The 12,879-nt window shown below is 45.0% G+C and overlaps 1 protein-coding gene across 2 annotated transcripts in view; it reads right to left on the bottom strand.

Moving 5' to 3' along the window:
* Positions 1-4,928: 4,928 nt before the first annotated feature.
* The window catches only part of KIAA1328 (KIAA1328 ortholog), a 176,312-nt gene continuing 168,361 nt past the window's right edge, over positions 4,929-12,879 (bottom strand). For both annotated transcript variants that reach the window (XM_054652400.2, XM_077171077.1), the window contains one exon: positions 4,929-12,798. In XM_054652400.2, coding sequence (XP_054508375.2) covers positions 12,582-12,798 — 217 coding nt within the window. In that variant the 3' untranslated portion in view covers positions 4,929-12,581. The remainder of the gene's footprint in view (positions 12,799-12,879) is intronic.

Here is a 12,879-nt window from a genome sequence, read left to right as displayed (position 1 = left end):
CAGGACCTGCTAAAGACCCTTTAGGGAATCATTCTGGATAATCAGCACATCAGGCTGTCCTTAACACCCCCAACCCTTCAAAGACCTTGTCAGGGCAGCACTCCCCACTCAGGGATTTCAGAGACCCTGCCAGACCCCACCGTCTGCACAGCTCCCCAGCAGCCTTGGCACCTCCTACCTTGGCTGCCCTGGCTCTCCCAAGGACCACAAAGGCTGGCCCAGACTCTTCCTGGCATTTTCTAGGGGGTACTTAGGCAGTTGGGTTATTGATCAGGATACATGCAAGGGTGTTTTGGCATTGCACAGTGGGGATCTGTCCTTTCCCAGCTGGACTTTACACTGAGGCCCACTGGAACATTCATGCCATGGTGGGTCTTGAGCTCTGAGCCACAGGATGCTCCTCAGACACCCCACTCTAGAATTTAACAGCTTTATTTGGATATTGGGGAAATCCCACATGAATACACACTGGCACAAAGCTTGAAGGAACAATTTCCCTACTCTCACTACACTCTGAACCCCTCTGCTGCAGGAAAGTGAGTTGGCCAGTTCTCCTCTTAAAAAGAAGTGCCCAGAGATTCTTAGAGAGTATCTCCAAGGCACTGAGAGTAAATCATGTGTCAGATCCCCAGCTGGAAGAAATCAGAAAGGAGGGAAAGAAAAAGATAAAAGTAAACAGAAAACTTCTTCTACCCTGAAATGGGAACTAAAAGGTGGAGAAATCTCATGTGAAGGACTCTGTTCAGAAATCCTGGCAGAGTTTCAGACATCAGACTTCACAGCCAAGTAACTGATGGCAGAGATAAGAAAAAGAAACTGTCAGAAGTGTACATAGTGCACACATCACCTTGGTATCTAATTAGCTAAAGGAGTCTGAGTCTTTACTCAAAAGTAAAATTTTTCCCAATGTACACAAAAGCTGATTAAACTTTAACCCCTCTCCTCCCCATAAATTAACAAAGAGACCCCAGTCAAAGTGATATGGTACAAAACTTGGTCAAACAAAAGTTTTGGAGCTCTTATCTCCAGTTTACCTTCTCCGTTGAGATTTCCCATCCTTGATTAATGACTTGCTTTTTTTTTTTTTTTTAAGGAGTATGTCTGTTGCTAAACCTCTGAAAGCTCCACGCTGTCACTGGACTCTGAACAGACCAAGACTGACTGTGCCTTTTATAGAGGAACCTGTGTCTTACACACATTCTGTCCCCTCACAAAACACCTAGGAAGGTGGATATTCCCAGTGTCATCACAGCCAGTCTTAACATCCCAGGGTTTGTCTGCACTAGGTCATTTAGTCTGAATTAAATATATGAAAACAGGACTGGTCACACCACACCAGCAGTTCCTCAGGCACGTGCATTTGGTGTCAAAGAGGTCTCTCATCTCTTTTGCTTAATTGAAGGGGTCTTACTTCAACTCATCTTAATTCTGAGTGTTGAAACAGAGTCCTGATTCAGTTTAATTAATCCCCTTTAAAAATGCATTTGAGTTAATTCTCCCACGGGTCTCAAAGCAGAGAAGTGCCCAGAAATCACTGCATGGCTTAATATTTAGAATGAGATGGAACTCTTTCAGGGTGAACTACTAAACCCCACCTGAAGATTTCATTTTCCTTATTACTGGAGATTGGAGGAAATTCTTTAACTCAGAAAGCAATTATGGGCAGTGCTGCCATGCCCATGTTTTGATCATAGGTTTGATGAAGTGGAAAGGTCACAGCTCTTGAAGTCAAGTGCTAGGATGATATTCCCACATGCCACATAAGTTTATAACTGAAAAAACATTGGAAAAAGCTTTGAAGCGTAATAATAAAAGCAAAAACAAGACCTCAAATGCATTAGTATTTTTCTAAATCACGCTTTTTTTTCATACTTGTGGTTGGCAGTGTAACATCCAACAGCATCTGCAAAACACTAAGTACTATTTGAACAGACCAAATGCTTAGGAGGGGAGCCAGAAAAATGTTCATAGCAAAATTTACCAGCCCTTAAATTTAATTACAAATCCAGAACTAAAACTGTGTTCAATGAAAATTTCACTGTGGTGAGTGCAGCAGAGATGGGCCTGAGCCAAGAGGGAGCAAAGAAGCAAATCCAGACCTCAGGAGCCTGGACATTGTTCTGAACTTCACAACTGTGGAACAGGGATGAAAGACCTGGACTATTCAGCTTGGAGGATTCAAAATCCCTGTCCATTACCATGGGTAGCCAAAGAGCATTTTCAGAGCCAGGGGACACGGGTGCCCCACCTGCACCACCTCCCTCCCAGGGGTGTCACCTCCAGCTCCAATGGGGATTGCCAGGAACTCAGGAAATTTGAAATCTGGCAGTGCCACATGCACAGAGTGGGCAGACAAGTGAGATCTGGCACATACCAACAAACGCACGCTGACAAACTTCTTTGAAGCAGTCCTGGCCAACAAAAAAATCTGACTTTTCCTGGCTCTTTTTTTTCTACCTCTCCAGTGCCTGCCCACCTCCCACCCAGCGGTGAAATACACAAGGTTTTCAGTGACTTTGAGGAGATTGGCATTTTTTTATTTCTCCCTCCACCAGATCTCATAGAGGTTTGGCTGCCCAGTGTCTCTGTCCATGGAAACTGAAAGAAGAAAATGAAAAAGCAGAGGCTGGCCCCTGTGCCCATGGCAGCTGATGGGCCTCAGCTGTGGAGAGTACCAGGCAGTGGCCACATGCAGCCCTGTGGTGCAGAAATTCTGTGTTACACGATAGATGCTCTTGTAGCTCTGCAATACTGTCTACATTTATTAAGTGAAATCACTGCCTGTTTTCTGCAGCATTGAAAGTGAGCTGGAGTACAATATATTTATTGATTGCTACTAAACACACCCTGGGCCTCCCTCCAGCTTCCTCTCTCCTGTTTATTCAAGCAAAGCTCGAAGCACAGACACACACCTGCATCCCCAGGACAGGCTGTGCCCTGTCTGTGGAACAGGGGACACAAAACTGCTGCCCCAGCCCCTCTCAGTATCACTTATAGGAGAGCTGAAATCACCAGGAAGGAGAGGGAGCGATGGGACCCCTGGGCAGGCAGGGCACCAGAACCGGCAGGAGGAAGAAATGGGTGCTGGACTCCAGGGACCAAAAGGAGAAGCAGAGGTGAGGAGGAGGCTGATGGAGGCATCTCCACAGCTTTCCCTGGCCTGGGTGTCAGAAGGAGCAAGAGTCCTGCAGCAGAAATAGATGCCAGAAAGGATGCCCAGCACTGCACAGGGTGGTGGGGATGCAGCAGAGAAGCCCAGGCTCGGGCACAGCCCATAAGGCAGTGAATCCCACTTTGTTACTACTCCTTGACACCCTGGGGACCCACGGCAGAGAAATGAGCCCCTGGATTTATCCCCCTTTTCCAATTAGCCTCATTTCCCCTCCTCCTCTCCCTCCGCCCTGCTGGAATCAATCCTTGTCCTGGCATTTTAAAGGGCAATGTGCACGTTTTATGGCTGTCCCCTATAAAACCATTCTACATGATAACACATCCAGCCCTTTATTAGGGACGTTTGGCAAGTTTATTAGCCAGACATTTTTCTGCGCTGACAGATGAGGTCCTGCCATCACTTCTCCGAGCACGAGAGTCCCTCCTGTCCCCTCCTCCCCTTTCCCAAGCTGTCCAAGCCCTCGATGCCAGCAGCCCACAGAAATCCTCAGTGCACCATCAGCCCCCTCCCTGGGCAGCTGAAGTCCTCCCTGTCCTACACCTCACCTGCAGCCAGGTGAGGAGCAGCAGCAGGACCACCCCTTCCCACAGGAACTAGCAGCATTTAATTGCCCTCTGCCATAGCCGCACCCACCAAAGACCTATTAACCCTCCAGAGCCAGGAAAGTGCTCTTGGCTCCGTGCACAGGCATCCAGAGGGGCAGACTTTCATATCATGGCAGGACAGCTCCTCAAGTCTCTATAGCAAGGCTGTGCCTGGAGGAGCTGGAAGGTTTTTAGGTATCTCAGGGGGTAACTGCTCTCATCAGACACCAGGAAACCAATTGGCCTTTGTAGTTTGGGCACTGTGATGCTTTGCCCCAGTCAACCGTGATCCCAAGGTCACCACAAGCACAAGACCTCGTTTCTGCAGCACTCCATGATTAGATGAAGCTGGGACACAAGTTCAGCAGATGTTACATGAGGCACAGGGGCTCTGCTTCCCAAAAAAGCCAGAACTGTGCTGCCAAAGTGGGTTTGTTTCAGCCCTCAGATGCTGACGCCACCGAGGCTGTGTCTGTGCCAGCTCCTCCTCCCTGTGAAGCTCAGAGGACTTGATGTAAAGCCAGCTGCAAGTTTTATTGTCCTGTGCTCACAGCTGCCCATGTGTGTAACAGTGAGCAAAAGGGTCAGCAGGGGTTTAACGGGGGGTCAGGGATTAAGAACAGAGACTGGAATTTATCTGACTGCTTACCTGGTGCCTCCTCGCCGCACTCCAGGGCCACTGGCCACTGCTGAGGGTCCGCTCCCCACACACCAGCACAGCCAGGGGGGATGAGTGCCTGGTGAAAGGCAGCAAGCAAACCTCTGGCTCAGCTCTCATCCCAGTCCGGCTGTTTGGAAGTCACCCTCCCAGGTCATGGCAGATGATCCTTGTCACCTTTCAGGTGTTGGTTGTGCATTAAAATGGGAAGCAGATGCAAGGCCATGTTGTGATTCCCACCCTGTAGGGAGCCTCCCACCCGGCTGTGGTTTCACTCACTGTTTTTGACCCATTGCTGCTGTTTAACCCCGGGCAGGGCCACCGGGAGCAGTGGTGGGCTCCCTGCAGCTTCCAGCCCCCCTGCCCCGTGTTGGTTCACATGTCACATTCCCAGGCTGTGTTATTCTTAAGTGCTGTAAATCTCTCACTATTATTCTCCCACTTGATATAGTGAGCTGTGTCATTTTGAAAGGAAATACATAACAGTATATTAAAGAAATCATGGATCTCCTCATTCATGTTTAAAACAAATTTATTACAATGTAAGAAACCCTGAATAGCATGAATTTATTATAATGATTTAAGGCTCCTGGCACTTGAGTTAAAAATGTCTCTCAATAAATAACTTTCCCTTGAAAACATAGCAAATTAATATAGTTTACCATTTCCAAAGTTATATAAATCCAAGAGGCTTAAATCAACAGTACGCTGGATAAGATTACTGTTGCTCAGCCACAGACTGGTATCACGGCTCAGAGGGATGGAAAAATCGGTGAAAAATGAATGCCTTTTTTTTTTTTTTTTTCTTTTCTTGGTCACCTTTCTCTCCTTTCCACCACCCTAGGCTATGTCTGCTCTGTGAAAGTCAGACTAATGTGAAACGGATGACAGCAGCTGTGGCCTTTGCACACAGGTATCATTAAAACAGAGCGGCTACTCCGCCACCAGACTCAACAAGCACCGCTCTGATATTTCCCCAAAGTGCCTCCAACACACACAGCCCCCTTGCTTTCCACAGCAGTGTTTTAATTTGACTGCAACTCAGGAGCTGAGATGTCTCCAGCTTGGCTGCCTCCAATCCTGCTGCAGTCTCCCAAGTACAGAGCAAACACTGGAGCTATAAAAAACTGCCTGGACACTGACCCTGGCCCCAGTGCAGGAACACAAATGGATGAACTAGGAAGGGAAGCAAAACCCCACACGTGGCTGTAGCCATCAGGGACTGGCAGGCTTTTGCCTGGCCCAGAACTTGCTCCAAGAGCTGTCTATGGAGCTAGCAGCTGTTGGGGACAACAGCCTGCGCACATCTGTGCATCCTGGGGAGCAGTGGTGTTGTTCAGCTGCACGCACAGCTGGGTGCCAGCTCACAGAGAAAATTTCTCACATCTTCTCCCTCCCCATGGACCTTCCTTCTCCACAGGCCACCCTCCAGGCAGCAGAAAGAGCTCGGCATCATCAGCTAAACAACCAGGCAGCCCTTCCCAGGCAGCCCTTTCCCTCAGCAAGGTTTTCTATGGCTTTTTACTTTATGAAGGCCTAATTTTTTTCTCTTTACTGTCAGCATGTCAATTTTTTTCCACAACATGGTTGATGACTACTTTTTTAAGCAAAGTACAGCACCAGTGACATCCTGACAGTGCCAATACAGCCAGAGTACACCCACCTGAGCTTTTCAACACAGGAAGTTAGGGCTGTTAAGAGTCAGATTGACAGCCTCGGTAAATTCAAGTCCTCTGTTCAGCAGACGACAAGGAGTTATTAGAAACAGACAAGGCTTTCAGGTCATCCAGTCCATCTCCCACCCCACCTTTTAATTGTCTCTCTCACCCATGCTATAAATATCTGACTCTTCTCATCTTGTTTCCTCATTATGTCAATTATAGCAGTCCCTGATCATTTTTATTACTCCTCACTGCGATCTCTCCAATCTGCCAGTAAGCTCTCTGGTAATGAGATCCCTGTGCTAAAGGCACAAGTGCAAATAGAGGGGCACCAGCTCCACTGACAAGGAGCCATTTTCTCTGCAATTCAGAGATGTCATTGCCTCCCCACCTGCAGCTCAAAAGTCTTCTCATCTGTTTTTGTTGCTATCACTGCCTTGTGCTTTGTTCACTCTTTTCCTTCTGAGAGTTTGTGTTGTCTGGGTCTCCCCCATCCCATCAAGAATGTGTCTGGCAGATTGTTATCAAGGTGTCTGAGTTCACAGGCACTGCACCCACAAGTTCATGCTCTGTCCCAAACTGAGTCCTGCAATCTTTTTCTTTCCTGCTTGGTATTTCCACTTTATGTTATTCTTTCCTCCTCAACTCTTCTAAATTTATCAGGGCCTCCTGGTTTCACTTCTTACACAATTCCTGCTTCAGGAAACAGAACCATGATCTGAAATGCAACCAGACCTGGTACTGGTACTCAACCCAACACATCCAAAAAACAAACAAAAAAAAAAGCTTCTGAAAGTAGCAAAAAGGAAAGGCTGTACAGAAATGATGCCACAATGCCACCATTTCACATCCAGTTCCAGCACTGGAACTGGGTATCCAGCTCTAGTATAAACCTTTCAAGATGCATAAATGCTAGACAAAGTTCAGAAACAGACCCTCCAAGTCATCCAGAGGCTGAAAAAGACATTAGGACACAACACCATCTCAACAAAGAGAAGGTTTGACCAGGAGATTATCACTCCCTTTCGGGTACTCAGTCTGGCAACATGGCAACTTCGTAATCCTGCTTCTAGAGGCACAACAAAGTCCAGCAGCTGGAAATTCAGGTAGATAATCTCAGCCTCAAAATAAGGCAGTTTTGTAGCAGCAAGAATAATTGCATGCTGGAAGATTTTGACAAGGCACTTTTAAAATTTCAATACAACTTTCTCGCAGTCATCTCTAATTCAAGAATTAACTGGATTTTGTGTCTGTGAATTCATCTTGTCCTTTCCTTCATTATCAGGTGTAGGAGAGGAGAGGAGTTCCCACTCTGTTCTTAATGCTCACAATACCCAACACTTTGTGTTTGGGCAGCTGCTTTAATCAAACCCACACTTCAAGGTTTTAATGTGGCTGCCAGTAAGCACCAGGAAATATACCTTTTTTCAGCTTTTCACTTTCCTCTTGTCTGCAGACAGGAGACCAGAAAGAATGAACTCACATTGGTTATTGCATGCTCTGAGGGAAAATTATTTTGTTTTACATACTCAGGATGAATCCTGAACCAAGGAAACTTGGCTCTCACTGCAGCTCACAGATTAGGTCATCTGCTGGGACCACCTGGGCATCTCTCACCTCACAAATGTCAGGACCTCACCTCTTAGTGATGTCTGAGTTTCTCCAGTTCAGCTCCCCAGTGCCTTCAAGCCTTCCTTCAAGCCTCAGAATACATGAAGCCTGAGAGCTTCAGCTTCTGTTCAATAGGAATGTGTGGCCCATATGTTTCTGCTCTTACAGATTACCGTTCACAGACATATTTTGGTGGATACTTCCAGTGCCCTCTGCTGTGGGCACTGGTACAGGTCACAGCCCCTCTGAGATGTGGTGCTAAACAGTTCAGCACAGAACCCACAGAACCCCGTGAAGGGAGGCAAATTGGCTTTCCTGGAGCCGGGAGACAAATCCAGTTTCCCCCTCTCCCCAGCCCATCCTTTTCCTGCAGCTGGGATGCTCTTCCACCCCTGTTAACAAATGTAGGAGTCCTCAAGCACCAACACTAGCCAGACTAAGTTGGGTTTCTTGCTGTTTTTTAGCTAAATTCTGCTTTCAAACACCCTAGTCAGGGATCACCACGAAAGCTCTGCTGCACAGCTATGCCAGAGATGCTGGAGTTAGACGTCTCTCAGCTACATGGAGTCACAATATTGTAAAACATTTATTGTCACTGTGAGCAGACAAGCCTTCCAATGATGCAGGAGCAGGTCTGAATGGGGGAGGCATTTTCCAGAGGAAAGCCACCCAGTCAGAGCAGACTACATTGCTTCTGCTGGTTTAAATCACCTCATTCAATATTCTGTGTTGTCTTATGTAGCATGCAGTTATGTAAATTTATAAATCATACACTAATTAGCACACAATTTCATAAATTTAGTAACAGTGAAAAAGGAGGTTTCTAACTAACCAGGCTGTGCTCTCTCCCCCACAGATGGTACAAATTCAAACACAGGCTGGAGGTCATATTTGAGAAATCTCTGTTGCAACTTCTAGAGTTTAACCCCAGGCTCACATGCACTTTCAAGGGCTGTCTTTTGGATATCTCAGGCTCAATCTCTCTGAAGTGCAGCTAAGCTCATTTCTCTCCTTCCTTAACACCAAACCTCCACAGCTCATTGGATCACTGCAAATTTTATTTGTTTATTCTGATTCTTGCTCTCCAGTCTCCTATTCTTCAGCCATCTAAGTCCCCATCCCTTGCAAGCACTAAGTTCAGTCCATGCCCTGGGCTATACCTGGGTTCTGCACAGTTGCTCTCCATGTGCTCTGGCCTCCCTGCCCAGCTGCTCTAAAGGGGAGATGCTAAAGTTAGGTCAAGGTAATTTCCTTCTTTCCCTCATTTGGCAAGCACGCCTTGGATAGTAGCTCCTCAAATGCAGGAACATGATTTGGAAAAGGGTGTGGAGTCATAAGGCTCTTATGGGAACCAGTGTTTGAAAACATTTCTCACTTTAAGATATAAGCACACAATTGTCCTTCACCTGCTTATTCTAGTTTAACAACTTGTCCCTGCCCTCTGGCTCACTCCCACTTCATCTCCACCTTTGGTACAGTTATCTGCCTTGCATCTTTGTCCTTTCTTGCCTTCACCTCCATCCTTTCTTCCTTACTGTTTAATTCACTTTTTTGTCCCAAAACATGGTGCTGGTTCTTCAATTCTCTTCTCCTTTGTATTTTGAGACCTCTCTCTTACTTCATGCTCCAAAGGAGGCCTTGCTCCTTCTCACAGTAAGACCCATGTCCTGGAGAGGAAGAGAAAGCTTAAAACAAATTCTTCATGTATCTTAGCAAACTGAAGACTCAGAACATAACATGATTTGATGTTGTGGGAAGTGGAACACATTGTCAATGGCAGTATTGACAGCTGAGCTGGACAAAAATCAGAAGATAAGCCAAATAAAAGTCTGGAAGAATAAATTAAACCCCCAGATAATTTATTAGATTAAGACCTCACATACACATATAAATACGTGCTCGAGATGGGATTCAACAGCAAGACTGGAAAAGCTAGAAATGAAAAGGGTGTGATTATTACAGGTCTGTGATGTGCAAGGTGCACAAAAGCAGTAACTACACAAACAGCCAGCAAGTGTGTGTGCACGAACCACGTGGGAAGGACACAAACTGAAGGCATGGGTAGGAGCCTTAGCAGCAGTCATGTTACTCCACAAAGCCCCATGGAAAACACAGCCTGATGTGCAGCTGAAGGATATTCACTGGGAACACTCTGGACAGACAGTCTATGCTGGACCAACTCCCCAGCAGCAGCTCCCAATATAGAAACTCAAACTTAAAAGGACACTGTCATGTCATTGCTTTTGCTAGTTTAATTTTTGCATTTCCTCTACTGTTTTAGCAGATGGAAAACAATTCCCCTCCCAGTACAAACTACTGATTTTGTCCTTTCCTATTTGACAATCATTGATTTTTTTTTCTAAGGCTATAAATGTTTTAATAACTTCAACTTTGTAGTGCCTCATGGCAAAATATCTTTGCTTGCACTGACTGCTAAACACTATTCCTAATGTACTGCTGATAACTAGAGCAAGAGCCAGCATTATAAAAAATTACTTTCCACAGGGTCTGTGAAATTAATAGCTTTTGTTTCTTTTGTCCACATCTCATAGAGAGTTGAAGCATACAGCTCTTCACCCATCAGGGATTTCAACCATCTTTTACTAGAAAACTTTGATTCACAAAGATGTGCCCCCTGTATAGGTCTGACTGACAGACAGCACCTTCAGCATAGAGCCCACAATCCTGACAATGTCCTTTTAAAAAGAGCTACAACCAAAAAATACAGATTCAAGCCAAAAGTCACCTTGAGAAGTAGAATTTTTTAAGTGATCATAAGAAATCTCAAAGCATTAAATATTGGCACCCACAAAAGAATCAAAGAACAGAATGCTCCCATGGAGTGTTCTCAACACAAAGGCACCTTTCAAGAAATATACATGTATTTTTTGCTGTTTTGAAAGGTCAGTTAGCATTTATCAGAAAAGGCAATTAAAGTTTCAGTCAAACTGGAAAAGAGACAAGAAGCAATTGGACTGAAATCAGAGAACTCTTTCTCTATAAATGCCAACACTTAAAAAAACACCAGCAAAGCTAAAAAAACACCATGAAACAACCCCAAACTCTAAGATCTATGTGACAGTTATCCCCAAATTTCCTGCTGGTCCTTGTATATTATTCTTTTCTTTCTCCTCCTTTTTCCTGCCCTCTTTAAGCAGCAGACTACTCAGCCAACAGAATAAGAAAACTTATGTTCCCATCTGTTCTACTTGGGCCAGGGCACTGAGTACATCTTTGGGGCTCTTAGCAGAAACCTGGGCCTTCACAGGCTCAGGGAGTAGAACAAGAGGGACATTCAACAGCAGACAGACATATTCCATAAAACTGTAACACCTCACTAAAAGCAGGACAGACCATGCAGGGACTTGCCACAGCAGTAATTTTCTGGTCCAGCAGTGCTGCTTTTCTCCTTTAAACTCCTCCAAGCAGCTTTTAAAATTCAGCTGGGATGCACAGAAAGGATATCACCTAATTGTGATTAAGACTGGGCCTGAACAAAGCAGCCCAGAGTAACCTGAGGTTCTACTTCCCCTTCTCTCTCCTTTTGTTTCACTGATGGAGCACGGTGCTGCCAGGGGCTGCGGTGCTCTCGTCTGAGATCCACCTTGCAGAGCATCACACATTGCACAGGAGCAGCATGGGGAGGCAGGCAGCAGCCATACCCCAAGCATCAGTACAGCAACTCAACCCAGCCATTAAGATAAGCAGGGTTGCCTAAAGAGACTGTCTGAAAAGCAGTACTGGCCCATGAAGTGGTGTTTGGGAGCAAATGGCCTAGAACTTGCCTGAACTGGATCAATTCTACCTTTCCCTTGCTGCAATTTTACTGTGCAAAATGACTATTTTAGTCTCATATTTCTAAGAACACATGCCGGTGGCTACTGTTACAATAAAATATGAACACTGCATTGTGGAGAAAATGACCATTAATCCTGTAATGTGCAGTCATTTTTACCAATTCGGCACATTTCTTTAAATAACCAAGTGCATGCAATAGATGGAAATGCATTTAAATAAACTGAAATAGATACAGCATGAATAATTAAAGCTGGCAGGAAAGTGTGCATTGTGAGCTGCTAGTGGAAATAATTACTGATTTGTCTTATTTACAATGGAGCCTGGATGCAGGATCAAAATAGTGCAAGTTAGTGAAAATGTCTTAAGACTGCTCTTATACTAGCACTACTATGTATTTCATCTTGAAAAGTACATCAAATCAGTTTTGGATCTCTACGATGTCTGACTCTGTTCTGCTGTTTCAAGGGTTACATTACCCAGCACATAAACTCTGTCAAATAGCACTGATTTAAAGAGGAATATAATTCAAACCTGTGCCTAGTACATCTACCTGAAACATCATCTATTAACATTATCAGACATTGTAGAGTTAAGCTTACAATATATCCCCTAAAAACTCAGTGTGTTAAATATCAGAATGTTGAAGGAAAAAGTAGATCATAAAATCAGTGAAAAAGTACTAAAGTGCTTGTACCTTTATAATATGCCAGGTTTTAAACAGACTTGTTTAATTAGAAAATAATCTACTTTGAACATGCTGGTTGTTGAATGTTAGGCAGTTCTTGCAAACTGCTTTAGAGCAAAAAAAATCAATAATGAAATATACTTTCGATATAAGGCTGGCAAAACTGTGACTTCAATGTATTAGAAAATGTTGTAGATTTTAAAAAAATGCTATTGTAAATTGATTACTTGGCACATGAAAGGTTTAGGGAAAAAGTTAACACTTTCTGATTGGCGTACCCCAACAATATACTTGCATCATGATCACTAAATCCAAAATGAACCTGGATGCTAATTGGCTATGTTTTAGAAGAGGGAAAACAAGCAGTGATCACTCAAATAATTTCAGAGGAGGTGCAGACCAAGGAGTAGTGTCAAATGAAGAAGATCTCCTCGAGGAGCCGACTCTCCTCCAGCTCATCCGCTCTGCTCCTGGGGCTGCAGGGGCTCTGGCACCAAGAGGAGGACAGCCTGTGGCTCACACAGCAGGGCAGGTGCGGTTTGCTCCTGTCACAAGGTTCCCAGCAGAGCTGTCCTGGAGCTGATACTGGGCTCATAGACTCCACCAGGTCAAGAAGAGAGGCTTGGTACCTACAGAAACACACCAAGAAAACAGAGCTCTGTTAAGATCACAGCACCATGCAGGAATTGCATCCAGTTTTCCTGCCTCCA

The sequence above is a fragment of the Agelaius phoeniceus genome, chromosome Z (genome assembly GCF_051311805.1).
Source record: "Agelaius phoeniceus isolate bAgePho1 chromosome Z, bAgePho1.hap1, whole genome shotgun sequence".
NCBI lineage: Eukaryota > Metazoa > Chordata > Aves > Passeriformes > Icteridae > Agelaius > Agelaius phoeniceus.
Note: the sequence above shows the minus strand (reverse complement) of the source record. Positions and strands in the feature narration are given on the sequence as shown.